A 27,940-nucleotide genomic window follows, 5' to 3' on the forward strand; every position below is an offset into this window, starting at 1 on the left:
TCAGTCCCTTGCCCAAAGAAGTGCTCTACATGTATCTAGCAGTGTCTGACCATGCTCTAAGTGTCGTCCTCCTTGCTGAAAGAGACGGCTGTCAGCTCCTGGTCTATTTTGTCAGTCATGTGTTGAAGAATGCCGAGTTGAGGTATCCCCTAGTGGAAAATTTTGGCCTTGCCCTCTTCATGGCAGTTAGAAAATCGAAGCCCTACTTCTTGGCACATTTAGTCGTCGAATACACAGATCAGCCAATCAAGAAGCCACTGACAACCATGGATTCGTCAAGACGAATGATCAAATGGGCGATAGAAATTCAGAGCCTTGAAATCACATTTGAGCCAAGAAAAGCATTAAAGGGGCAAGCATTTGCTGATTTTATTGTATAGATGACTCGGCCCTCTGATTCTCAAATTCCAGACCAAGTCTGGAAGGTCTATGTGGACGGGAGCTCCACTTCGAATGGTTGTGGGGCAGGCGTCATATGTTAGTCGCCAGAAGGCGAAAGGTACGAGTATGCTCTACGTTTTAACTTCCAAGCCTCAAACAACGAGGCGGAATATGAAGCTTTACTCGAACAACGAGACGCCTACTCCGACTCATAGTTGATAGTAAGTTAGTACAACGGCGAATACGAAGCAACCCATCCGGCCATGATTAAATATTTACAGGCGGTACAACAAGCAGCTGGGTCACTTGAGGAGTTTCATTTAACTCAAGTACCCAGGTCCGAGAACAACCAGGCAGATGCTTTCTCAAAGTTGGCATCCTCGGCCTCTTGTGACACTCCAAGAACCGTCTTCTGGGAAGTTATGGAAAAGAGATGTATTGAAGAAGATCCTATTGGAATTCTAGACCGAAGTTCAACCTGGATGGACCCAATCAAGGCATATTTAACAGACGGCACCTTGCTGGATGATCAATCCCAGGCAGCCCTGCTGAAAAAACGGGCGTCCAACTTAAAAATCTGCAAGGGAGAGCTCTTTCAGAAGGGTTACCTTCAGCCCCTCTTAAAGTGTGTGACCCCGGAAAGAGGACGAGAGGTCCTAGAAGATCTATATTCAGGGTATTGTACCTCACACGTAGGCGACACGTCGCTTGCTCAACGGGAAGGCAGCAAGGTTACTTTTGGCCTACTCTAGAAGCAGACGCCATGGAGATGGTGAAAAAATGTGACAAGTGCCAAAGGTTTGACAAGTTAATCCACCGTCCAGCTACTTATCTCCAGCCACCCATAGCCCACTACCATTTTCTAAATGGGGGATGGATATCCTAGGTCCCTATATGCCTGCTACAGGCGGCAGGAAGTACATACTTGTTGCAGTCGACTACTTCACCAAGTGGGTAGAGGTAGAGGCTGTTAAGGGGATCAAGACAAAGGATGTGATCTCATTCATATGGAAAAAATGTCATCACTCGGTTTGGGGTGCCCATGTTTATGGTTTTTGATAATGGTCCCCAATTTTAGACGCCTGTTCTCAAAAATTACCTTGGAGACCAAGGCATCTCACACTGCTTTGCATCAGTCGGCCGACCACAAGCAAACGACCTATGGGCAGATGAACTACCACATGTTCTCTGGGCCATTAGAACGACTGAAAAAGGGGCGACTAGAGAAACTCCATTCCTCCTAACTTCTGGGGCAGAAGTTGTTCTACCAATTGAACACTACGAGCCGACTCTTCGGATAATGTTGTATGACGAATAGGTGAATTGGGAATCCATGCGCCTGGCATTGGATTCACTCCCAGAACGAAGAGGCAATACAGCCCTGCACCATGAAATCTACCGCCTGAGAAGGACAAGGTCATATAACAAAAGAGTGCACAGGCGTCCACTCAAAGTGGGGGACTTTGTACTAAGAAAGATGGAAGCAGCTGGTAGGGCTAATGAGTCAGGCAATTTAACTCCTAATTGGAAAGGACCCTACCGAATCTATGAAGAGGTCATGGACGACACCTACCGCCTGGAAACACTAGACGGCCAACCCTTGCCTCGAACCTGGAATGTAGATAATTTAAAGAAGTATTATTTTTGAATGATGTAAATAGCCGAGAGCTACTAATAAAGTTTGCTATTTTGCTTCATCTATATTGTACACAGAGAGGCATGCCGCCTACTCCATTAGCAGCCGGCTAGTCTCCATTTTCTCATCAATTGAGGGGCATGCCAATTGGTAAAACAGTCGGTTACTCTCCATTTTACTCAAATATGCATTTAATTAAGAGGGGCACGCCGCCTGTAGCTATACAGTCGGCTACTCTCCTATACTTAGTTTTCCATGAACTACCTAAGGCCTATGGCCGAATGATCAGACCAGGCGCCTAGCCAACTAATCCAATCTTTAAACTAATACGACCTGTCCCAACATCATAGCAGGCGTCCGGCGGCATACCTCCGGATGTAATTCGTCGCAGAGAGCAGCTCCTTTTTGGGTGGAACATTGCTCTATAAACTAATTACACGACACCTAGACGACTGTCCCCAAGGGAAACCACGTAGGCGTTTTTGAGACAAGGATAACTCTAACACTAAACCAAACAAGTGTTAGCAGTTAACATCAGCGTCGGATGGCCATTTGTATTACTTGGGATAAGTACAACCGGTACCTCTTGAGTAAATAGCCAACAAAAATTGGCGAATCAAGGGGATCAGCCGGCCTCCGCCGCCTGGTACCTCTACTACTCAAACTCAGAAGCTGACGAATGAGTAATCTCAAAGATTACTCATAAGTCACTCTCTCATACTTAGTAAGGATCTAAAAAGGTATGTCGAGTCCGCCGGTCCAAAGGAAAACAAAAGCTCTCGTACCACGACCCCTACTAAGATGATTTCTTTCCAAACCAAACATGTTTGAAAATCTAGTTCGTAGGTCGATTGTTTTTTGGCAAACAGGGACTCAAGAACTATTCCTATTTAAACAAACAGGCGGGCTGGTTATAAGCGGCTTGTTCCTTTCTAACTTGAAAAAGTTAAACAAACCTAACGTGTTTCCCAAAATACGTTGGGGATCCGACTGGGCAAATGTTCGATTGATCGCCAATCTGGAGCCAAGACAACCAGTCGTCCAGGGGCATAGGCAGTCGGTACCCAGTGCCTGTTCGTAATCTTTGGCTTACGATAAGTTACAAATTTTAAAGCATTTTAGCCGAAACCGTCGGTATGGTATGCAAGCTTATATCAAGGATCCTCTACACTTGGCAAAAATAAAGCATAAACAATATTCAGAGAGCAAAGACGACTGAAAGATGGTCGCCACATTCATATATAAACAGCCGGCCATAGAGACCGGCAAAATATTCATAAACCCCGGCCCCTTGTCCGGGTAAAGAGATACAAGAACAAACGGCACGCAGGCCAGAGAAAAGTTTGAAAAAATGAAGGCTTTAAGCATTGGGAGGGGCTTCGGTGTTAACTGCCGCCTGATCAAGCTCAACGATGGACGCTTGATTCTTCGAAGCATCCTCTTTCGTTGTCTTGTCTTCAGGGGCAGGAGCTTTATGCGCATCCACCTCAATCAACTACAGGGCCACCACCTCTTCTTCCTCCTCAGAGCTGGAATCGGCCATCTCATCCTCTTCAACCACCTGCTACATGATCCTTCGATTGTACTTTTCAGTACAAGCGTTGAACTTTTTATCCCAGGCGGCATAGCTGGCTTTTGGGAAGAGGGCTCTCTAGGTCATCTTCATGATTTGAGCCGAGTCCTCCATCATGGCTTCAGCTAAAGCCATTTTTTTAGACTCGGCCTTAGCTTTGAGCTATTCAGTGATGGCCGCTTCCTGCTTTTGTAGGCGATCCTTGACACTCTCCAAGGATTTCTACAAGAACTCAAATTGGTGCCCAATATGCTTAAGCGGCTTCAGCTCCTCTTGTAGAGCTTTGGCAGTCGCCTCCGGCTCATTGTTCTTCTTTTTGGCCGCCTCCAACTCGGTGCGGACAAACGAAGTGGCCTGCGCCTGATAATAAAGAATATCAGTTGTTAAAATTTCATTTTTGGCAATTTGAAACATTGCCTTATCAACGTTAGAGGCAGTCATAGCTTTAGCAGCCTTTACCTCTTTGTTCTTGGTGCTGATTGTCCTACGAAGGCCGTGTACTCGTAGCAGAGTCTGAAAAAGGGAAAATAGGCGTCAGATTTGAAAATAGCAGGCGGCAGGCAAAGTCAACATTTTATAAAACCTCTAAGTCTACCTCGGAGAGGAGACCCATGATGTCGTCTAGGTTAAGGGTGTCGACTCCCTTGACCGCATCCCTCTCCTCTAGTGGGATGGCCTTAATCATAGACTTGGCCATTTGGACCAAGTCTGGTTCTTGAGGGCCGCCTGCATCCCAAAAAGAGAAACATCAAAACATGAAGAAAGCAATGAAGAAAAAAGTTAAGTCTAGCAGAGCCGGATTATACCTCTTGGTGGCCGAGTGTCCCTAAGGACTTGAATTTGTTTACCCACATTTTGTTGGATCTGCGGCTACTTATCAGCCGCCTGTTTCTTGAAGGAGCCAAGCGAGCTCCCAATAGCCAGCTTGCGAACCTTCGCATCCAGCTGCTGAGAAGAAGAAGGTTTAGACGTGCCCGCCTGCGAAAAATATGAATGGTCAATACTAATAAAAGAAGGCTTTCAAGACAAGGTTTGAAGGCGCAGAACTCACTTGGTGCCCCTCCTTGGCGGAATCAGTGGAGGTCCGCTTCTGGTGCATGATTGAGGTCCGCAATAAGGCGGCCGCCTTCTTGGACGCAGAGATGTGGTCCATAGCTTCAACTGAAAATAAGCACCATAAAGAGTTAGAAAAAATTTGAAGGCAAGAAACAAAAGATGTATATAGATGCTCAAGAGGCCGGCTACCTCTGGAGGTCCGACTGCTAAGGCCAAAAGCGGCAAAAAAATACTCATCATAGAGCCATTGAAATTTGGGGACATAGTTTAAGGGCACCTGCTCTCGTACCCCAGTAGTAGAGTTTGCCCTTATCTCTACTTTAAAAAGTCCTCGGTTAAGGATCTCCTCCCTAGCCCGGTGAGGGACAAGCGGCATGCTACGGCCGCCTGCTAGAAGAGGCGGATCCTTATTCCACCTATTGTAGCGGTTGTTCAGCAGCTTGTCAGGACTGGCAATTATGAGGAAGGTGTTTCTCCAATCATTCCATTTATTTTCCTTCCCCCTCGTCATCAAATAGCCCTTGTGGCTTGTTATTTGGTACCAGCCGGTACCGCTTGCTTTGGGGGTTCGGCTAAGATAATTCATATGGGTGAACGCCTCAAAATCGGCTCCACCCCATGCATTTCACATCCCGCTACATAGCTAAGGATGTTGAACCAGGAATTCGGGGCTACTACCATATCCCCACCTCGTATCCATCGAGGATTTGTTGAACGGCCGGATGCCAGGGAAATCAAAGACTAGCCTTAATTGCCGCCTCGTAGCAGCCAAAACAGGCGTCCCCGTAGCTAGCCCCCGCGGGCCACACGACTTCATCTTCAGCATCCGGCACAAATAATTGAAAATCAGGACCCATCACATGGTCCGATAGAAAATAGTTTATTCGTTCTTTCATGGCCTTGATTCGGCCCTTTGGGACATGACGGTAGTATGGAGTATTCAACTCTCTATGGGAGGCGGATGGTTCTAACCAGTCGTCCCCCTTATCAGCCACATGAGAAAGTCTCACCTCATGCAAACGAGAATGCCTTTCTTCTGAGTTTAGAGAGAGGCGGCTTGAAGAGCTAGAGTCAAACTCCCTATCAGAAGAGTCCGACTCCTCCTCTCTGCCTGAGGGGGCCGACCCCTCTTCTTCTTCAGGGGCCGACTGCTGATTGGCCAGGTCAACAGTAAAGTGGGAAGGGGCCACCTTAGCCCCCTCCTCAAAGCTCACGGCAACAGAGCCGCTTTGGGTACCTTCAGCATCAGGCGTCTTGTCTGATGTCTCGCTCACTAGTACATAGAAAGAGGAACCATCCGAGCTGGTGTATATGGCCGTCCTATTAGTTCGGGCCATTGTGATCTACACAGACACAGAGATAGTCGGGCTATGTACAAAGGGCAAAGATTGGTCAAGAAAGGGGCAAGCGGCAATCCTAGTCCTAGTTTCAGCCGTCCCCGATGACCGACTAATCACTAACCTAGGTCGTGCCGACTGCTTTTAAGGTACCATATTTCGTAGAAAAGAAAGTAAAGAAAACACAAGAGAGTAGACGGTTATCTGAGTAATATGAGTGCTGGATAGAAGGAAAAAGCAGTCTTCCAATGAAAGTAGTCGGCTTGTCAGAAATAATCGGCAGGTCAAAAGTTGCAAAGTGTCAGATCTCAAGTGCAAGGGTCCGAGTGTTCCTCTTTCAGAAAATGTAAATTGTGAACAAAAGACTTTCGGTCAAGGCCCTTATATAGAGAATTTGTGGAAGTTGAAGAGTCGCTTCCAAATTCAAAAAATGAGCGGGAAAAACGCTCGGCCAATCATAGGGCAACACTTGTAGTAAGTCGTTGCCTGTTACAGGCCGACACCTGTCACAGGTGACATGTGACCAGTCACGTGCCACTTGTGAGGGGAAAATAATTAGGGGATTTTCCCCAACCAGTCATCATTTGACAAGTGGACCATTCAGGCCCTACCATGTGTCCGCCACATGGACCAGTAAAATCCTGCCACGTGTCAAGTGCTGATTAGTCCACCTTGGACAAGTTGTGCCACGTCACGTGGCCTCCCCTATGCCAAATGGGAAAAACGGCCACCTAGGCCCAGTTTTCGGAAGAAGCCCAATCAGCCCTACGTTGACCTAAACCTAGGACTGGCACGCTTCCTAAGGCATATAAATACACTCATTAATCCTCATTAGAAGAGGATTCAGCAATTAATTACTCTCACCTAGGGAAGCCAAAACACATTGATCACTCTTCACCTTGAGAGTCCAGATCTCCCACATAAACTTTTCCGCACTTATTACTCCTCAAACAAGTACTAACTTGACCTTTGGAGGCGGAGCTTCCACCATAAGGAGTCTCCGTTGTTTTGCAGGTACAGGCATAAGGATCCCAGTCTTGGAATTGTAACTCTCCTGCAGGACATCAAAAAACCCCAAAACAGTATTCTTCATTCTCACACTTAAAATGTGGTCCCTCAAATGGGTCATATGAATCTTCAATCATAGGCCCATATTAATCCTTATCAATCTCATGTTCTGATTCTAGAGTCTCATCTTTAGTATCTTCACCCATCTCTTCATCATAACTCTCACCTGGATTGTATCCTTCATCCTCTTCATAACCATCCACTCCAGCATCATACACAACCATAGTATTGTCAACAAAATCATCCCCTAAACTAATTTCACTACCAACATGAACATTGCTCACATCACTCTCACCTCCACCACTTGTACTTTAACTAATCACAATGCCATTGCTTTTAGCAGTGGTTTCAAATATTCTTCTTTGGAAAAAAGCTGACACCCTAAAAGACTTAAAAGATTCATTTTGCCCTAAACTAGCTCCTGCACCAAACTCTCCAATGTTCTTTAAGGGTGGTAAGATTGACTGGGTAGATGGTTAGGGTTGTGTGTCTTGAGTAATGATCTCACGTTGCACTTAGTACTTAGTGATAGGGGAAAGACTAGTGTGAGGATGATTAGGTTGCATTAGTTGCCAAGGAGTGGGGGAAATGTTGAACCAGTTCTCCATGCTTTCCCTCTTCCTCTCCCTATCCCCATGCCTCTCCCAAAACCTCTCTCACCTCTTCCTATAGAAGCACCTCTCCCTCTCCCTTTCCCTATCTATGTCCCTCTCCCTTTCCCTGTCCCTCTCCCTCTCCCTCTGTTAGTGCCCTCACCTCTTTCAGGTTGTTCAATATTAATGGCAAGAGCTATTAATCGGAATAAAGATTTATCACCCAATCGTTAAGCTAGGGTACACTATGAATAACAAACTAGGAGAGTCACAATTTAAACCAATAAACGATTGCAAATCATAAGTCGAGTGGTCATGTCATTAGGAATTATAATATAATCTAGCATAGTTCTCCAGGCCTAATCAAACTAAGGACATGCGAACTTCCATTAATCAATTTAATCTCAACAATCAATCAACGTAATTCCCAAATTAATCACAATTAGAGCTGTTTCATGGACGAGATGGCCTGCTAAGTCCGTTCTACCCGACCCGCAAAATAGTTGGGCTTGGACAACAATTTTTTTAAAATATTAAATATTTCGACGGGCTAAGCCCCACTAGCTAACATAATTGGGCGCACATGGACAAGACAATTTGTATCGCGGGCTAGCCCGTTTGGCCCATTTAATTAAAAATAATTTAATAAATTCTGTTATTTAGTTAGATTATATACATATATTATAGAAAAAAATACAAAGAAAGTAAATTTGACTCTAAGTTTTTATTAGCTACAATAACTATTTTTTTTCTATATTTTATCATTGGAGACTTATTATATAAGTTCTTTCATTATTTTCACTAACATATGTCACGATTTCAATTTTTATTTTCAATTTCTTTATCATTTGTGATCAAAACATTTTGAAGATAACTTGATCAAAATAACGGTAACATGAATAAATAATAAAAAATTAATATAATTAAAACAAAGTCCTAAAAATAATAAAAAAAAAGGACAAAAATTTAAGCCCATTAGCCCGCGGACAAGCCCCGCCCATTTATTAGGGCGGGTATGGAAAAATTGCCAAACTCGCATAAAAGGGCTTGGGTTTGCTAAATTAAGCTCGTTTGACAAAATTAGAGCTATAAGTCTAGCCCGTTTCCCGCCTAAGCCCGTAAATGATCACCTTTAATCACAATCAATCAATCGTACAAGTTTTACCAAAACCCTAGCAAGCAACTACTCACTAAAAATCATCATCTAATCAAAGAAGCAAGTGAATGAAATCAATAATTAATCAACATGAAAATCAACTAATCTAATTAAGAATCAAAAATTCATGAAATTAAAGAAAGAAATAAAGAGGAGCTGAGAGAGTAAGAAATGCTCATTGATAATTGGGAAGATGTTCAATACAATTGTTAATCTTGAATCTTAAATCTCTCGAATCGCCAATGTAATCTCTCACTTTCTCTCTCTAAACCTACTCCTAAGCTAGCCTAATCTAGAGAGAGAATCTCTCAACCTAAGCCTAATTATGAGAGAGAAAATAAAGTGAAGTCTCTAGTTAGATTTCAAAGGGAAGCCCCGAGCTATTTATAAGAAAAAGAAAGAAGGCATAAAAAGGAGAAGCAGAGCAGCTCGGGCATGAAGTGAAAGGAATGGTGTCCTTCGAACAAGTGTATTAACCGATAGACGATTCGGAATGATTAGAAAGCTAATTATTCAGTGAGGTCAAGTGATCAAAATGCCTAGCTAGAGGTCGCTTCCGATCAGTAATATTAATGCATAATTAATATTACAGCTTAATCTTGACTGAACCCTTCAGGTCACACCCAATCGAGTAACCGAACCGAAACGATGAATTAATCTGACGGATTTCATGAGTCATTAGAGTATTACAAACAAAGACGTCGAATATCGAGCATAGAGCGTCGAACACGAGCGTCGTAAGTCGAATTTAGAATTTGACGAGACGAGAAATCAAGCAAACGACAAGTTTAAGCTTCTCGTTGGCCTAGCCATGCGAAGGCTAGGCTAACATAGGGCACCAACCACATCGCATGGCTGTGCCGCAAGCCAAGCATGCATGTGCGTGCTAGTCTTGTTGGCCGAGCATGCTTACGGGGCTTGTGCACCTAGTTGCACGCAAGTTAGCAGCTGGCGCGCCATGCGTGCTAGCGTGCTGGGCCTCACACTCAACAGCAAGCGTAGCAGCAGCTATGCACTGCTTAGCATAAGCAAAGCAGCAGCAGCAGCAGTCTACATAGCGTGTGTGGCTTGCTAGCTGTGCGTAGGCATATGCGGGCTGGCTGGCAGGCCCAACCATGGTGCCAGCAAGATTGCCTTGGTAGCCAAGGTAGGTTGCCCGCCAGCATGTGCGTGTGCCAGCTTGGCGTGTGGGAGCATGTGCGTGTGGAGCTTGTGTGAGGGTTTGCTTGGGGAGCAAGGGAGGGGTGGTCCCCCCTTGTGGTCCTCACCTAACCCCTTTCTCACCACTTGACACTTGTCGTTTGTTGATTCACTTGCATTTCATTTTGATTTTTGAATTAAATTAAATTGAATAAAATGAATTCAAGGGCTCCCACAATACCAATCAATTGGCATTGGGCAGGGACACTTGAGTTGTGAACTTTAAGGGATTTCAAAAAAGAGAATATCTTGGTTCTAATAATTTTAGTTCTTTTGGTCTAGCCCCGACTAAGCTTCGGGGTAAGGACCGTTCGGGTCGGGTCTCGAGGGTGAGAGTTGTTGAAGGCTTGCGCATTTGCGATGCTTTAAGCTTTCAAGTACGAGCTCTTAGAAAGAGAAAATCACACATCAAGGTTAAGATCGCCTTTTCTTTTTTCTCTCTCCTTGTTAATTAATTATGTGATTGTTAATTAATCAATATGCATGTTTAGTTACTTTTATTTGTGTGCGGATTTTGGGAGGGTTTCATTTCGCGTAGTGTTGGACATTACAAAACCCAACAGCAGTATCAGAGCCGCGCTCATTTAATTATTGTAACTAATAATTATTTAAGGCAATTTAAATGGATTTAAAAATTCTAGTTTTCCTTTCTAATTAGATTAAAAGCTCGTTTTAATTAGTTTTAATCTCGTATTTTAAGCTAATTTTAACTCAAGAACCCATATTTCGACCCAAAAGTAGTGAATTTTTGTTGGAATTGATGTTCTAAATCAGTTTTGACACTCTAATAGGGTTGTCTAGAAGCCAAAATCCACCAAGAAACATGCTTTTCGAGGTCTTTTTTGTTTTTGACGAAAAATTTTAAATCTTTAAACCTTGATTAATTATGGCATGTTAATGTTAGATTATGTGTAAGGTTACATCATTAATCTACTGCAATAATAACCCTTATTAAGCATGTTTTTGAAGTCATATTTGGTGCTTAGAGTTCATTTTTAACATAAACTTGCAATTTCACACTATTGCAAATTAATTGCTTCAAGTGTTAATGTTTGTGCTGAATTTGTAATTTTGAAGTCCCTAAAAATGTTAAAGATCCAATCTATAATTGTTTATTTGGTTGGAACATTATTACTTTCTAAATTCCATGTTGAACTAATTTTTAGATTTAATCATTTTTATGTTGATTAAAGTCTTAAAAGTTCAAAACTTGTGATTGAAATTTAATTAATCTTCATATTGGAAGATGTAATTTTTCATGTTTACACAAGTTAGTGTTGAAAATTTTTAATTGGATGATTGTGGTTATTTTTCGAACTCCTTTTGTTTTGTCAAATCTCATTATTAATTTATGTTTAGTTAAATTAATTGTGAGAATAGCCATCAATTTTTGTAGCATCAAGTTGAGCCAAAATAATTTAAAGAATGGTTCTTGAATTAATTTTTGTTTATGCTCCAAAAAAATTTAATATATTTAAGTTGGACTTATTTTATTTTCATTTTGCTTAGATGTTGGTTCTAAAATTAATTTAGAATTAATTATTTATGTCACAAAAAAATCGGGATAAAATCCCGAGGCACAAGTGCGCAAAACGAGGCACGAAACCCCAAGCATCTCTCTCGGCCGTGGCAGCCGAGGATGCGGGGTGGTGCATCGTTGATGCGGTGCTAGTGCATGTGTGTGAGCAGCCATGGTGTGCTGCTTGGTGCGAGAGTAGTGTTATTGCATGGGCTGCGGCTTGCGGCTGCTAGGCAGCACGCACCTCGCACATGAGCCGGCCTTTGAGGCCCTCATTTGTGTGCGCGCAAGCAAGCTGGTTTAGCCAGAATAACGCAGTTGGTGCGATGCTGTCAGCCACATGCACGTGCTGGCGCAGCAAGTGGATGTGTGAGGGTAAGCAACCACACGAGGGAGCCAGGCCACAGGCCTAGCAAACCGAGCCTCGTGGCTTGGTGCTAGACACTCAAGCATCGAAGGCCTATAAAATTTTGCAATTTTTCCGTATAATTATTTTATTTAATTATTTTAACGAGGCTAGGCCTCGGTTTTTCCGGAACTTGCAAAATAATATTGGCAAAATTTGTGTAAACCGGCTTAATTAAATTAATTAGATTAATTTTATTTAAGTTTGATGCGGAGTTTAGTGGGAGCTTCGTTAATTACTTGACCTAAATTTATTGCGTTGAAATCATATAATCGATTGACACCTTTGACTAGTTTTAATTAGGCGCGTTAATTGGATTAACGACCTAAGTTAGTTACTAGTTTGTGCGTGTTATGCATTGTTACTTGTTTTACGCTGTAAAATGCATCGGCCATTCATATATAGTTAATGGATGAATGGAATGATTATTCTATCATAGGTTTTATGAAAATGGCAACTAGTGGTGCCTGATTAGGATAGTAAATACGGACTGCGATCTGTTATGTACTTTTGTAAATGTAAATACGGTCTGCGTACCGTTGCGTATTTTTGTACCTTAATATTTAGATTAGTCCTAGTCATAATTAATTGTAGTTGCATAATTGGTGGAGATGTCTCGAAGACGGCGTTTCTAAGAAGACAAGCTAAGAGGATGCAACGAAAACCCTTGAAGACTTGAAGACTCAAGGGGTCATGCTAGTTGCCAAATGCATCTTTTACTTATGTTTTCTATATATGATTATACTCATGTCATGAATGATATGTTAGATTCATGTTTAGGATTTCGAATGTTGCGATGATTAATTAAGTTCACTTAAATCAACCAGCATAGAAACCCTAGGTCCCTATAAAATTGAGCCAAATTTTCCATTCCAAGATAACACATATTGAAAAAATGTAAATAGTGATTGGCTAAGCCAAAGCAAGGCATCACTATCTCCCTAGGAACGTAAGGTATACTAGGTATACAAGTTGATGTTGGTTAAGCTCATCAACGATATCAGTAAGGAGTCCTTAGATGTCGTGGCGATGGAGATATAATGTCAAGAAAGCATTAGATGCGACGTTTTATAAAACCAAGAGTAGCTTAGATCTATTAGCAATTGGATTGCTTACCCTAAAATATTAAGTGTTAAGACAAGCCAAAGCATGCTTAATCACTTTTTGATTTTTGGGACCTTGGAATCGTTTTATTCTCGCCAAAAAGGGACAAAATTTTAATGTATGGATAAAACGGTCAATAAGATTGAAAATTTGCATGTATGCTTTAAATTTCAGACTTATTGGTTTTATGAATAGGTTGTCATTTCAAATTCTTTCAGTTTAGGGGATTTTTCCCGCGCCACGTGGACCAATCAGCACTTGCCACGTGGACCAATCACGGGCTGCCACGTGTCATATTTAAGATGTCCAACATGGACCAACCATGCCACGCCACTTGGCACCTTAATTGCCAACCTGGAGAACGGCCACCGAGGCCTGAATCCTGAGGCAAGCCCAATCAGTCCTAGGTTTACCATTTAACCTAGTATTGGGCACGTACTTTGAGGCTATAAATACAGTAATTAGCCTTCATTAAACAGACAAAATTAATTACTCTCACCAAGAGAAGCCTAAACACACGTGCATACTAATCGCTAGACTAGACTTAGCATTATTTGTACTCCCTGATCACTCCTCCTTTCCGAGGAACCAGAACACCCTCTTTACTTTCCGCACTTTTTACTCCACACACTAACTTGATCGTCGGAGGCGGAGCTCCCACCACCCGGAGTCTCCGTTGTTTTGCAGGTACAGGCGCATGGATCCAGTCCCGGAATTGTAACTCTCCCGCAGGACATAAAAAAACCCCGAAACATTTTGGCTCCGTCTGTGGGGAGAGTACTTTCAAGTGGAATTACAGTCTGTACCGATTCTAAGTGAGAAGCGTCCCATGGACGACCCCCTGGTTCAGACGGACAAGGATACTGACAATGAAATTAAAGTCGAGACTCATACGGCCTCTGACGGGACCTTAAAATCTTGACGCACCCGTCCCACCGAAAGGAGGGAACAGGAGGACTGCTTGGCTGGATCTAGTAAACCAGCCGGCCCGCCGCTTGATCATAAACAGGCGGCCGAGGGATTTGCCCCCATCACTAGAAACGAACTCATAACCTTCATGAATAGTTTCAAGGGGGAGATCCAGGAGCTTATCAACAAAAGGGCGACCGTTCCACCGAAGGAACAATCGGCCGGAAGACCCTCCCAATCTGGGAGGAAGAAGCTTGTAAAGGATCGGGAGGCGACTCTTTACCCTAAGCCTAGGGAGAGGGAGGCGCCAGTGATCGACCAAACTAAGTACCGCTTCCCCTCACCGGGGAAGAGATAGCCCATCCGTCATATTCAGCCGGACGGGTCAAAGAGAACATACTCTGATGCTCAAATGTTGCTTGAGCAAAAGAAGAATGACCGACTGTCAGAGTTAGCCTCTAAATCTGATTTTCAAGACAGTCTACATAATACCTCCATAAGGTATTCAAAATCAAATTATGAGAGCTAGACGGCCGGAGCCTCCTCTCGTTCTGATTCCCAGAAACATCATGCGGCCCCGTATGTGCCTCCTCAACCATACGTTCCGCAGTCCCAATATTTCATGCAGCCTACTCTTTTGGAGGACATGCGGCAAGGAATGTCCAGCCTTTAGACTGGCAACTTAGGTTGCTCAAACTTGGAGAACAGCCCTCCGCCTTCTCTAAGGAAATAATAGAGGCCGCCCAGCCGGCCAAAGTAAAAAATGTGTTGTTAGGGGCATATGATGGCACTACCAACCAAGAAGATCACATGATGTCGTACACCAACCTTATGTACCTCCAAGGGTTTGACGACGCCACATGGTGTAAGTGTTTCCCGGCCAAATTGAAAGGCGTCGCCCAACAATGGTTTAGCAACTTGCCGGCCGGGTGTATTAACAATTTCAAGACCCTCGCCTACTTGTTCACATCAAACTTCGCAATGAAAATTCCTGCTAAGAAGACCACCCTTGATCTGGGGGCCATACAACAAGGAGAAAAGGAGGGACTATGCTCTTACATCAAGAGGTTCAATCTGATGAGAATTCAGATACAAGGAATACCTGATGAAGTAGCTTAAAAAGACTTTTTCAAAGGTCTGAAGGACGGGTCGAACTTCAAATTCGACCTCGTCAGAAAGAGGGTGACCACCCTCCAAGAAGTAATGATGGAGGCGGACGCCTACATTCAGGCGACTGACCTCTGTAATGTTGGAAAACAGTCGGACCATAAAAAGTCCGACAAAAAAGAGAGCCGGCCGAAGTAGTCGGCCAATAAAGAAGAGAAAAAGAGAAAAGAAATCTAGGCGACCGACTCCTCTGAACAGCCGTCCTAGAAAAAGAAGAAGGAGTTTAAACCATACTCCCCCAAGTATGAATTTAACAAGGATAGCTATCCTCAAAGAAATCAAGGACCGACTCTCAATTGAGAAGTCGGCCGCCATGAAGAGTTCTGTCAACAATTTGAACAAAGATAAATATTGCTATTACCATGAGGACATTGGTCATGACACCAATGAGTGCATTAGTCTCAAGGGCCTCTTGTACCGCCTGGCAGACAAAGGAGACCTCAAATCCTATGTCAAATAATCAAAGGGTACCCAACACCCCAAGCGAAAACAGGCAGACCGGAAGAGGGCGACACCTGTTGAAAGCTCCGATACTAACAAAGCGCTAATCTATACAATAGCAGGCGTCTTTGCAGGAGGAGGCCTAATTATCCGGGACAACAAGGACAACATCAGGCGTCAAGATTTTAACTTCGTTGACCAGGGACAGACCTCCAAAAGTTTATTTCCAGAAGTTGTTATCATTGAGGAAGACTTCGGGGGAATTAGGGGGCCGCATGACAACCCCATTGTAATTGAATGCAAGGTGGCCAACCAGAGAGTTGGCCGGATTCTCACAGATACCGGGAGTTCATCTGATCTCATCAGCAACAAGTGCTTGGCAAAGCTCAAGTACAAGCCCAACAGCATACACCCGGTCTCCCATCCCTTAGTGGGATTTGGAGGAGGAGTCGTACACCTAGTTGGACGGGTGGATCTGCCTATCCACCTTGGTGAGAAAGGGGAGGGCCGTCTCATGGTGGTGCGATTCTTGGTGGTCGAAGAACTTTCAGCCTACAATAAGATCTTAGGGCGACCCACCCTGAATAATTGAAAAGCTGTTATCATTCCATCTCTCATGCTTCTCAAGGGGAGACCAGAAGATGTCCAGGGAATGTTATCTCTCTGATATCAAGCCTACTATGGTAGCATCCGACCCCAGTGGAGAGACTATAAACCTTGATCAAGTCAAGGGGGTCGGGCCTGCCCCAATAGCAGCTGGCAAGAAAAGAAAGGCCACCCATTTGGAGGCCGGGAGAAAAGAAAAACAATAGCAAACATTGGCCGAGGAGCGGTCAGATGAATTCCGCCCTCAGTCGGCTGGTGAACATGTAGACATCGTCCTAGACAACTATCACCCTTAGAGAATTATTAAGGTTGGGACGACTCCTTTTGCCAAACTTAGTGTTGAACTACACCAACTGCTAAGGGAATTCAAAGATGTATTTGCATTTGAAGTTCATGAGATGTCACGCATAAGCCTAGACGTGGCCGTACATAAGCTTGCTGTGGATCCCAAAAAGAAGTTGGTCAGGCAAAAAACGAGGAACCATGGTGAAGAATGAAGCTAGGCGGCAGCTGTCGAGGTTAAGAAATTGCTGGACGCAGGATTCATTTGATAATGTTACTTCCCAGACTGGGTAGCGAATGTAGTACTTGTCAAAAAGTCGAATGGGACCTGGCGCATGTGTATAAACTACACAGACTTGAACAAGGCATGTCCCAAAGCCAGTTACCCGCTCCTAAAGATCAACCATCTAATCGATTCTACAGCCGGCCATGCCTTGATGAGCTTCATGGATGCCTATTCAGGCTTCCATCAAATACTCTTGTGGAAGAAAGATCAAGAGAAGCACTAGTAGAAAATAGGTAATGGGAAGCCACTAATTGGAAGCGGTTATTGGAATCCGCTTCTAATTCCATACAAAAACCCGGGAAAAAAATAAACAAGAGGAGAATTGGAAGCGGTTTGGTTTGAACCGCTTCTAAAAAGTAATTAGAAGCGGTTCAAACCGCTTCTCTATCTTAAAAAAAAACCGGGATTTAAACTCCCTCATTTCCCCTCCTTCATTTCTCACAATTGCGCTCCCTGACTACCTCCTTCGCTTCCTCTTTCACTCTCACACCGTCACTCCATCACAACCACCATTGCTGCTGTTAGCTTCACTTAACCCCACCACAACAACAACACCATTGCCTTAGCTTCACTTAGGTGTTGTTAGGTTAGTTGCGCGCCATCGATGGCTACGGCTTTTTGAAACAATTTTCATTCAATTTATGCAATTTATCTCCTTTTTCGTTCAGTTTTTGTGATATTTCACAATTAATCTTGCTTCCCTTTTCATATTCTGTAACTTGATGTTTAACTTTCAATTTTTGATTATTTTTGTGGTGCTTTGTAGAGGATTGAGATTAAAGGGTGAGGTACTCCTTAATACGAATCATCGAGGCTCAACTGAAAGGAGGTAATCCTTTATGTTTAATTCTTGTTTCTGTTTAATTTTTAGGTTTTTATATTGAAGTGTGCGAATTTTGTTTCTGTTGTGCGGATTTGGTGCCTTATTTTGTTTGTAATGGTTATGTGAGTATAGTAGTATCTAATGTGATTCTATCAATAATTTTGGATGTAAATTTATATGGTTAAGGAGGTTACAACGCACTTGCTTGTGAATTGGAGCTGCTGTGATGTGTGGTGTGATTGTGTGTTGGTGTGGAGGTTGCCTTGTTGCTTAAATTGAAATTACAGGCTGTTGTGTGTGAGGAGCAGAGTAGGGTCAGTGATGGAGTTGTGTAACTGTGTTTCGTTTATTTTATTTGATACATATGCCATGTAACTCTGGTGGTTTATTTTAGAATTATGAGTAAATTAAACAATTATGTGTTGCTATATCTGGTGTTTTCCCTGGTATCTTATTGTTGTGCTACTCCTATTTTAGAAATTCTTGAACCAAAGTTGCTGTTTATGTGTAAATTTATGTCTTCTATGCAACATAATTGTTTTAGATAGAATTTTTCTGATTACGTTTTAGTTAAGGTCTAGGCTTTGGCCCTATCTAGTGTTAGAGTTTGGGGTTTTAGGCTCACAACTAAGTGCCTGAATAATTAAGAAGTTTGGGGATGTTGAGCTATCCTTTATAAATATAATTTAAAATGACAATTGAAGGTGATGATGATGCGTGCTATATAGCTAGTGGAGAAAAACAATCTCCAATTTTCTGCACAAATTGATTCTGAAACTCTTTAATTAGCAAACAATAGTATGTACAATAAGAATTGAGAATTCAGCTAGCTTGTTAACAGGTTTGGGGTATCTAGTTTTCGCTGCCTTATCCCTAATCAGGCTTGTGAGGCAATATCTAAATGACATAAATAATCACCATGTTTGAACTTTAATACTAATAATATTAAGGCCAAATTAGAAAATAACACCTGCAAAAAGACCCGATTTTGGTTATAACACCTTAACATTTCGAAATTTTATTATAACACCTACAAAAATCCCAAAATTTTGGTTTCACCACCCACTAACGGATTTTTGGATGGAAATCGTTAGTGGGACCCACTAGGGACACGTGTCAGTTGTTTATTGGCTTAAAAATAAAAATTAATAAAAATTAAAATTAAAAAAAAAAAAACCCCTAAACTCTAACCCAGCCACCAGCCCCACCACCGCCGACCGTCACTACACCGCCAGAGACCCCCCACTGTCGTTGGATTCCATTCCTTCTCCGGCGAAACCACCGGCCGTCACCCCCACCAACATCAGCCCCCCCGTAAATCCCCTTCCCCCTTCCTTCTCCCCGAAAAATCACCCCAACCCACCACAACCCTCCACGAAAACCACCTAGCCCCTTCGCCTCTTTCAGACCCACAACCAAACCACCGTCAACAACCGCTACAAGCACCAATCGAAATTTCGCAAGTGGTTCTCCATCAATTTCAGGCGTCAAACGAGAAGTTGTCTTAGCCAAATTCCGGTGGTGTTGCTTCGCAAAAACCGGCTAAAATCGCTGCGAAATTCAGCAGGTTAGCAGGTGGTTCTCCGTCAATTCGCAGGTTGTTGTTCGGAAGATTTCGTGGCTCAAGAAACGGGCTGAAATCCTGCAGAATCCGGTGAGTTTCGTCGGTGAAGTTCCGGCGATTTCACTACTCAGGAAACCGTCAATTGCAAGCGTTAATCCGGAAGGTTTTTCGCTGCTCAACTTCAGGGCTGGGCTGGGCCTGGTATCGCCGGATTATGCGAGGGCAGGTGATGCCGGCGGCTGGGTAGGTGGTGCCGATGGTGGGGCTGGCTGGGTTAGGGTTTTTTTTTTATTTTTGCTTTTTTTTAAGCCAATACACAGCTGACACGTGTCCCTAGTGGGTCCCACTAACGGTTTCCATCCAAAAATCCGTTAGTGGGTGGTGAAACCAAAATTTTGGGATTTTTGTAGGTGTTATAATAAAATTTCGAAATGTTAAGGTGTTATAACCAAAATCGGGTCTTTTTACAGGTGTTATTTTCTAATTTGGCCTAATATTAAGGTATATTTAAAACAAAAGCCGTGCACAATATTTTGATCAGCCTTGTAATATATTAAACTTTGTCTTTGTCTTTTGGCCTAATATTTAGGCAATATAGCTAGTAGCCTGATCTCTATTAGCTTGGGGGTGTTAGCTTTCTCCTTTAGTCTATGTGCTATTAATATACTTGACCTTGTGGCTGAAAATGGGGCTGATAAAAAATGTTTGATGTGATCTTTGAAATCTATTGATTCAACTAAAAATTTTATCTATCTAGAAAGCGCGTTAGTTTTTTGTTTGAATTTCCTGTTTGGATATCAAATTTCAAATTTTAGCTTTGAAAGAAAGAAGAAAACGTGTTAAGGGAAGGAAAAACTTTGATAGTTTTGAAATGTTGATGATTGGTGATGCTAAGGTCTCTTAAATCTTTTCAGTTTCTCTTCACAGTCAAAAAGTTTGTAATTTTTCTACTTACACGTGCAAATTAGGTATTGCCCAGATGAGCCACTGCTATGCCTATCCCGGAATAAAGTTAAATCAAATTTGAACAATTTTTATGCCCAAGTCACTGCAGCAGCCAAGGCAGGCTTCCCAGGCCACTTCACCAGCCTAGGCAGGCTGCTCAGGCCACTGCAGCAGCCAAGGTAGGCTGCCCAGGCCACTGTAGCAGCCTAGGCAGGCAGCAGCAGCCTTGGAAGCCTGCACATGCCAAGCAGATGTTTGGGTAAATGGGTCTGTTCGAGTTGAGTTCGGGTCAAGTTTCTCTTAATAACTCTAAGAAGGATTAGAGATTGTTTGCTCTACTAAAAAATGTTGTAGTTTGCACATTATCAGTCAAAATCCTAGCCAAAAAAAAATTATGATAACATGTACATCAGTAACATTATTTGGCACAATCCTATTTAACTAGTGTAATTTGATAGTTGAGTGATTGGTCCTAGAATACATGTTATTAGTGTTAGATTACAATAAATAGGCTAGAAAGAAGGAATGCTTTTAGGCCAGAAACAATCAAGGAGCTAATTCGAGCGTTTGATGATGCAAGGGATGATAGTTCAATTGGTGTTATCATTCTAACTAGCAAGGTAATTTAACTGTGCTGCTTTTCGTTAGTTGTATCATCTTCCTTATTGATTTACTTTGGATCACCTGAGTGTTTCGGTTGCATTTGCTTGTTATTGTAATATGTATATTAAGGATTGATAATCATGCATTAATTTTCATGAATTTTGTAATGTAACGTAACTATGCAAGTTGTGTTTGTGTTGATTATATGCTCTTTAATTTAGTTCTATGTGATGTATATCTTACCCAACCCGAATAATCTAACTCAATGAAATCAGGAGTTGCTGATATGGTTAACACAAGGGGTCATCAAGGTGGTTCCATCACAGCAGCTTTGTTTTTGAAGCTTAAAATCGAAGGTTTTTTCGAGCTATTCTGTCAACAGAAAGACGCACAAATGACGGTGAACAACACAACCCAAGCTTAGTTATTTGAGGAACTCCAAAACCTCATAACCCAGAGGAACCACGACCAAGAACAAGGGCCACTGGGCTGGTTGTGCCTGCCTGGGCTACTGTGAAGCCTACCTAGGCTGGCTGTTGTGCAGCCTGCTTGGGCTGCTGTGCAACTGCCTGGCTTGGCTGTGCAGCCTGCTTGGGCTGCTGTGCAACCGCCTGGCTTGGCTGTGCAACTTGCCTGGGCTTCTTGTATTTTTTTTTTTGTTTTTTTTTTTTTTTTTTTTTTTTGCCCTTGGATAACATGGACGTTTGCCATTCTTACAAAGTGTGCTTAATATTTTGGTGTAATTAAATTTTATTGTTCATGAAATATATTAATGATGTTAATTTTAATATATATAATTATTTCCTGTTATATATAGAGCTCTTTCCCAAATTAAAGTCAAGAAGAACCGCAATTCCCAAATTGCTGCCAAATCTTTTTATTTTCCCATTCTACCGTCCACGTAAGCACTGGTTAAAAAACCGGTTTTTTTTTTTTCCGGTCCAGGGTAAACCGCTACTTGAAGTAGCGGTTTCTTTGCAATAAACCGCCACTTCAAGTAGCGATTTCTTAGTTTAAAACCGCTACTTGAAGTAGCGGTTTGTTTACAAAAAACCGCTATTTTATGTAGCGGTTTCTTTTGGAAAACCGCTACTTCAAGTAGCGGTTTACTTTGAAAAACCGCTACTTCAAGTAGCGGTTTACCCTGGACTGGTTTTTTTTTCAAACTTGCATAATCACTCAAAAAAAAACCTGCAAGTTGTGTACCTGTAAAACATGAGATATATAACATATTTTCAACACAACCACCATAAATAACAAGTTTATGAAGATCTAAGGAAGTCGAAATTGCAAAGTCGAATATTTTTCAATTGATTAAATATAACAAAATCCAATTCTAAGCATTTACAAAAAAATTAGTTTAGTTCCAAAATATACACTTAGCTCGGGCGTTGCTTCTTCCCATGAGGTGACGATGAAGATGATGCAGCTGTCTCCTCTGGAATGTCATCCAGGCCAACTCCAACCCCAGATGTAGTGTTGCTACGCCGTCGGTTTCTCTGATACTGGCGATGCACTAGTGGAGGAGATGTCATGATAGTATGCTGAGAAGGAGTCGGTGGACGGAAGGCACGTGCTGAATGGCCTCCACGATGAGGTGGTGGTCTGATCGGCATAGTGTGCACAGTAGAAGATGAAGACGTGGACGGTCGAGGCTGCTGAATAAGGTGTGACTGCCCCACCCTAGACAAGGTTTGGCCACAAAATGATGTAAAACCCTGCATCGTCTGTATGGCAAATGGTATAGCCGTCTCTGGTGGCAAGTGGGAGATGGTCTCAGTAGCTCCCGATAGCTGGACGTGCAAATCAGCAAATGCATGTGCCTACATTTAAGTGTAGTTTTAATGTTAGTAAAATGAAATCAAAAACGTAAGAACTAGATTGAAATGAAGTGAAGTTCATACAAGCAGGAGGTCAGAGGTAGCTGGCTGGTAATGACTCGGGGGCGCTCTTGCGAAGGTGGAGTAATGACCAGTCTCGTGATGCGACGGTACCAAGCCATGTACTCTGTCATGGCCGGGGAAGAAGTCCCAGTGAACGGGTATCCCTGGACGACTAATGCCTCTCGTCGACTCCACTCGTGTACATGGTCCGAATGCCGAATCTCTCAATTACGCTGTCCCCTTCGATCCTTCCTGTGTAGAGCAACGTCCGTGTCTACATCCTGTGGGATCGGCTGGTCTAACCCGAACTGACGAAGGACTCGGTCTGGGAGGTGGAACTCAACGACGTCAAAGCATATCAGAGGTGCCCGTGAACGCCAAATGTGCATGTCTGAGCGACAAATCTCCGGAAGTCGATCCATCACCGCCTCAGTATATGGCTGCCAAATCATCTAATTCCCAAAACAAGTATGTCAACATGTATATGACTAACATAATGGAAGAAATACAATGCACAAAAAAAAAAGAAACACCGATTGTACCTGGTCCTCGCGCTGATGGTCAAACGCATCTCTGTAGTATGGTAGTCCAGAAGCAGTATGCGCACACGATAGATGGACACGTAACCACCTGTAAAGACATGTTAATAATAATTCTTGAAAGATAGAATTGTAAGAACATGAACTTGAAGCAAACATTGTACCTGCACGCCAAAGGGTCAACACCTCGCTGATGCTGAGTCCCCAAAATGTCATCCTCATCCTCAGCCTCAGGGTCCTCCTGTGGCGGATCTCGAGGCCTCCTAATGTATGGTCGGCCAATTGTAATATGCTCCCACGACCACAACTGTAGTAGGATGAGCGGGCCTCCAATCTGTCTTGAATCTCGCTGACATGCTCGACATAGCTGCCGATACAAAAAACCAAGAGTCGCACTCCCCCAGCTGTAGGTCGAAGCTGTCTCCCAGTCTCGAAGGAACGGCAAGTAGTAGAGTGACACAGCATCGCCACTCTTGTCGGCGAACAGAATAGATCCCATGAGAGTGAGAATGTAAGCACGGCTATGGCGCTGAACTGTCAAGTCATCAGCTCCCTCTGGCATCTGTGAGAAGTGACGTCTGAGCCACGTCAACTCCAAAGTAGATCCCTCCAGAAACGGCTTACCGTTATCATCAGGGCCAGGTCGAACTCCCAGCAACTCCTCAACTAGGTCATGCCATCCCTCAAATGGAGGTCCAATGACAGGAGGGCCGTGCACTCTCAGACCTAACAGGACGGAGACATCCTGTAAAGTAATGGTGGCCTCACCTACCACTAGGTGGAAAGTATGTGTCTCCTGCCTCCACCTCTCAACCAACGCCGTAAGAAGAGATCGATCAAGCAAAAACCCTCCTCCCAAAATCCTATCTACACCGTAAAACCCAGCAAGCCTAACGTACTCTAGTACTCCGCCATCTACCCTCCACTCACGTCCCACGCTGACCATATGCTCCCTAACTGAGAGAACTCTATCAGCTACGCCACTCCAAACATCGTGGCTCCTATGGGAAGTCTGCAAGCGTAGAACAGATGCATCAACTAGGCCTGGACGAATCACCGGCTCCATGGGACCTACACGATAACAAAAAATTGAATTAATGTTAAGCGTTCGAGAAAAAACATAAATATTAAACAAGAATATATAATTAATCATGTTACCCAGATACATCAACATTGTTTGGGTCAAGAGAATCACGAATGCCTTGTGGTTGTGTGCTTGTCGAGGTTCCAACATTAGGCGATGAGGCCGGAGACATAAACTGTGAGAGATGGTCATTGACATAATGTGGATCAACAAGCATTCTTGTGAATGACCCTATGCCCACACTTTGAACACCAGTGGAAAACGGTTGATCCACACTACCAAAAAAATCCATCCCCGGAAAGGAACCAGTGTTAGTTTGCACAACTGGCTCCTTTGGAACTTGTTCAATGAACAATTGCATTGCAACAGAAGAACTCTGAGTCACAACAATCCACATAGCTCTAACAGCGTTGTCGTCATTTAACGGAATTGCAACATATGCCCCAGACATAGGATAACGCATAACCACCTTCAACTCCACACCTCTAGGATCAACACTCAATTCTTCATATAGCTTGTTCAGAACTTGTGAATATGTCATCGCAGAATGTACAAACACAAATTTTTGATTCCCACCCCTATACGTTATATCGCTATCTTTGTGGACAATTTCTCCACCCCAATAGCAATATAGAGGGTAGTTCGGAACCTCCATGTTTCATTCTAGAAAAGACCATTATTAATCAAAGATATTAGATTGCAAAAATTCATTAACAGTGTGGCAATGTCCTAACATCAAGCAAGCAAACTACACAATTATAGCAACCTAAACTGAGCTATGAAGGTCTTAATACCTCTTGAAGCTCAACATGGGCATAAGTCATGACTACATGTACTTTGAGCTCATGTACTTTGTGTATAGAAGCTCTATTTTCACTTTCAAAATCAGCAATTATAGCAACCTAAACTGAGTAATGTGATCGAAACCATTAATAATTCTAAAAGGGTTATATGTAAGGTAAGTAAATCAACAACAACAACCAAAACCAACCACAAACATACATACAATTCTGAAACTCAATAACAACAACAATAAACAAGAACACTAACAACAACAACACAACCAAAACCGAAACTCAATAACAACAACAATAAACAAGAACACTAACAACAACAACACAACCAAAACCAACAACAACAACACATACATACGATTACGAAACTCAATAACAACAACAAACTCAATAACAACAACAAACCCAATAACTGAATACAAAAAATAATTAGGGCACTTACCACAAACAAGAAGATCAGCACGTTTCTTCTGAAATTAGCGAAGCCGACCACTAAAGTCGAACCCTCGGCGTCAACAGCGGCGGCCTTCGTTGCTGAGGAATGCTCCGGCGGCGTCGGTGGATTCCTTGGCTGCGCCGGCTTCCGTTGAAGGAGGTGTGATTTTGGTGGAAGGCCTGGATGGGATTTTGGTGAGAAGACGAAAATGAAAGAGGAAAGTGAAATCAGGAAATTATACCTGCTAGAAAACCGCTACTTGAAGTAGCGGTTTATTAAACAAAAACCGCTACTTGAAGTAGCGGTTTATTAAAAAGAAACCGCTACCTGAAGTAGCGGTTTTTACTAATAAACCGCTACTTCAGGTAGCGGTTTTGCTGTAGACCGGATTTAAAATTTCTTCCCCCTGAACCGGTGACGTGGACGGTACTTTGGGAATTCTTAAAACTTTGGCTGCAATTTGGGAATTGCGGTTCTTCTTGACTTTAATTTGGGAAAGAGCTCTTATATATATCATTGTATTATTGTTTGTAATATTAAAATTATTATTAATTAATAATACTAAAATTATTGTGAAAGGTCACTTATGATATTATAATATTAATAATAAAAAAATGGAGAATTGGAAGCGGTTTGGCGCCAAAACCGCTTCCAATTCTCCATTTTTTTCATGTGAAAAATGGGAATTGGAAGCAGTTTGGGCCAAAACCGCTTCCAATTTAATTATAAAATGGCAAGCCCCCCAAAAGGAAGCATTTCAAAACCGCTTCCAATTAGGGGGGTTGAACCACTTCCCATTTAGTTTTTTCTACTAGTGAAGACGACCTTTGTCATAGATCAGGGGTTATTTTGCTATACTGTCATGTCGTTCGGCCTAAAGAATGCGCCTGCAACCTTCCAAAGAATGATAAATACGGTCTTCTTCAACCAGATTGGAGGGAATGTAGAGGCGTACATAGATGATATGATTGTAAATTCTAAACTCCGGACGGACCACCTAGCTGACCTCCGAGAAACATTCACCACACTCAGGCAGCACCAGGTCATGCTCAATCCAAAGAAATGTTTTTTTGGTGTTGAGTCTTGGAAGTTCCTCGGATTTCTAATCAATCAAAGCGGGATAGAGGCTAACCCCGAGAAGGTACAGGCGGTCATAGATATGCAGTCGCCCCGCACTGTCGGAGAAGTTCAAAGGCTTACGGGGTGCTTGGCGGCATTGGGGAGATTCCTCAGCCGGTCGGGCGACAGGTGTCTTTATTTTTTTCAAGCTATCAAGAAGAAGACCATGTTTAAATGGGGGCCGAATGCAGAGGCGGCCTTCTAGAAATTGAAACAACATTTTCACTCTTTTCCAAGGTTGGTAAGCCCCCTACCCAAGGAAGTGTTATTCATGTATTTAGCAGTCTCTAACCATGCCCTTAGTGTCGTCCTCCTTGCTAAAAGGGACGGCTGCCACCTCCCTGTCTACTTCATCTGTCATGTCCTAAAGAATGCTGAGTTACAGTACCCTATGGTGGAGAAGTTTGGCCTTGCCCTCTTCATGGCAGTTAAAAAATTGAAGCCTTATTTTCAGGCACATCCGGTTATGGTTTACACTGACCAGCCAATTAAGCGACCACTGACAACCATGAAGTCGTCAGGCCGGATAATCAAATGGGCCATCAAGATCCAAAGTCTAGAGATCACTTTTGAGCCAAGGAAAGCAGTGAAGGGGCAAGCATTTGCTGACTTCATATTAGAACTAACCAGGCTGACTAATCAAGAGAACTTTGAGCAAGTCTGGAAAGTCTATGTAGATGGGAGCTCTACAATGAACGGGTGTGGAGCAGGCGTTATATATCAATCCCCTGAATGGGACAAGTACGAGTACGCCCTACGGTTTAAGTTCCAAGCCTCGAACAATGAGGCGGAATATGAAGCCCTTTTGGCTGGCATCCGCATGTGCAAGGCGGCCGGGGTAAGAAAGATAACCGCTTGTTCCGACTCGCAACTGATCGTAAGCCAATACCTGAGCAACAACAGTCGGTATTTGACCTAGACATTATAGATTGCCGCTTTTTTTTAGAACAGTCGGTAGTCTTTTTTATCCTAGTCTCTTTTGATCAACTTAAACGGCTGTGAACTTGACAATCGGTAGGGCCGTTTGTTTTTTAGTTTATAGAGCAATGTGCCACCCACATGGGAGATGCTCTCTGCGATGAATTCACCTGGATGGATGTCGCCGGACGCCTGCTCATTTAGGAACAGACGTATTTTTATATTATTCGGCCATTAGCCTTACATCTGGTCATTGGCCTCAACAGGTTTAAAAGGAACAACGTATAGCTGCTAAGTTTCTAGACTTAGCTTACATCTACTCATGTTGGAGCAGACTTTTAACATGTTAATAACGCCGCCTAAACATTTTGTCGACGGTACATAAAAATGCAAATTTTCATTAATACTTTTAAGTACAAAAAATTACAAGTCTTAGAAGTAGTACTTTTTTAAGTTGTCTACATTCCAAGTTCTGGCTAGCTGCCTGTCATCTAGTGTTTCCAGGCGGTAGG

The 27,940-nt window shown here is 42.9% G+C and overlaps 2 protein-coding genes and 1 long non-coding RNA gene across 3 annotated transcripts; all 3 read right to left on the reverse strand.

Moving 5' to 3' along the window:
- Nucleotides 1–21,942: 21,942 nt before the first annotated feature.
- LOC110686568 lies at nucleotides 21,943–22,607 on the reverse strand. Its single transcript, XR_002504243.1, has 2 exons — nucleotides 22,560–22,607; nucleotides 21,943–22,478 (listed from the first exon to the last, which is right to left on the reverse strand). It is a non-coding gene; the product is annotated as an uncharacterized LOC110686568 (long non-coding RNA).
- Nucleotides 22,603–24,143, reverse strand: LOC110686556 (serine/threonine-protein phosphatase 7 long form homolog). The gene is made up of 3 exons (XM_021863172.1): nucleotides 23,242–24,143; nucleotides 23,081–23,168; nucleotides 22,603–22,990 (listed from the first exon to the last, which is right to left on the reverse strand). The coding sequence occupies exons 1-3, from the start codon at nucleotides 24,141–24,143 to the stop codon at nucleotides 22,763–22,765; spliced, it is 1,218 nt and encodes a 405-aa protein (XP_021718864.1). The 3' UTR covers nucleotides 22,603–22,762.
- Nucleotides 24,144–24,231: 88 nt separating this feature from the next.
- Nucleotides 24,232–25,710, reverse strand: LOC110686557. The gene is made up of 2 exons (XM_021863173.1): nucleotides 25,398–25,710; nucleotides 24,232–24,824 (listed from the first exon to the last, which is right to left on the reverse strand). Exon 2 carries the CDS (start codon nucleotides 24,814–24,816, stop codon nucleotides 24,232–24,234), a length of 585 nt encoding a protein of 194 aa, XP_021718865.1. The 5' UTR covers nucleotides 24,817–24,824; nucleotides 25,398–25,710.
- Between the last annotated feature and the right edge of the window lie 2,230 nt (nucleotides 25,711–27,940).

Source organism: Chenopodium quinoa, unplaced genomic scaffold, assembly GCF_001683475.1.
Source record: "Chenopodium quinoa cultivar QQ74 unplaced genomic scaffold, ASM168347v1, whole genome shotgun sequence".
In the NCBI taxonomy this organism is placed as follows: Eukaryota; Viridiplantae; Streptophyta; class Magnoliopsida; order Caryophyllales; family Amaranthaceae; genus Chenopodium; species Chenopodium quinoa.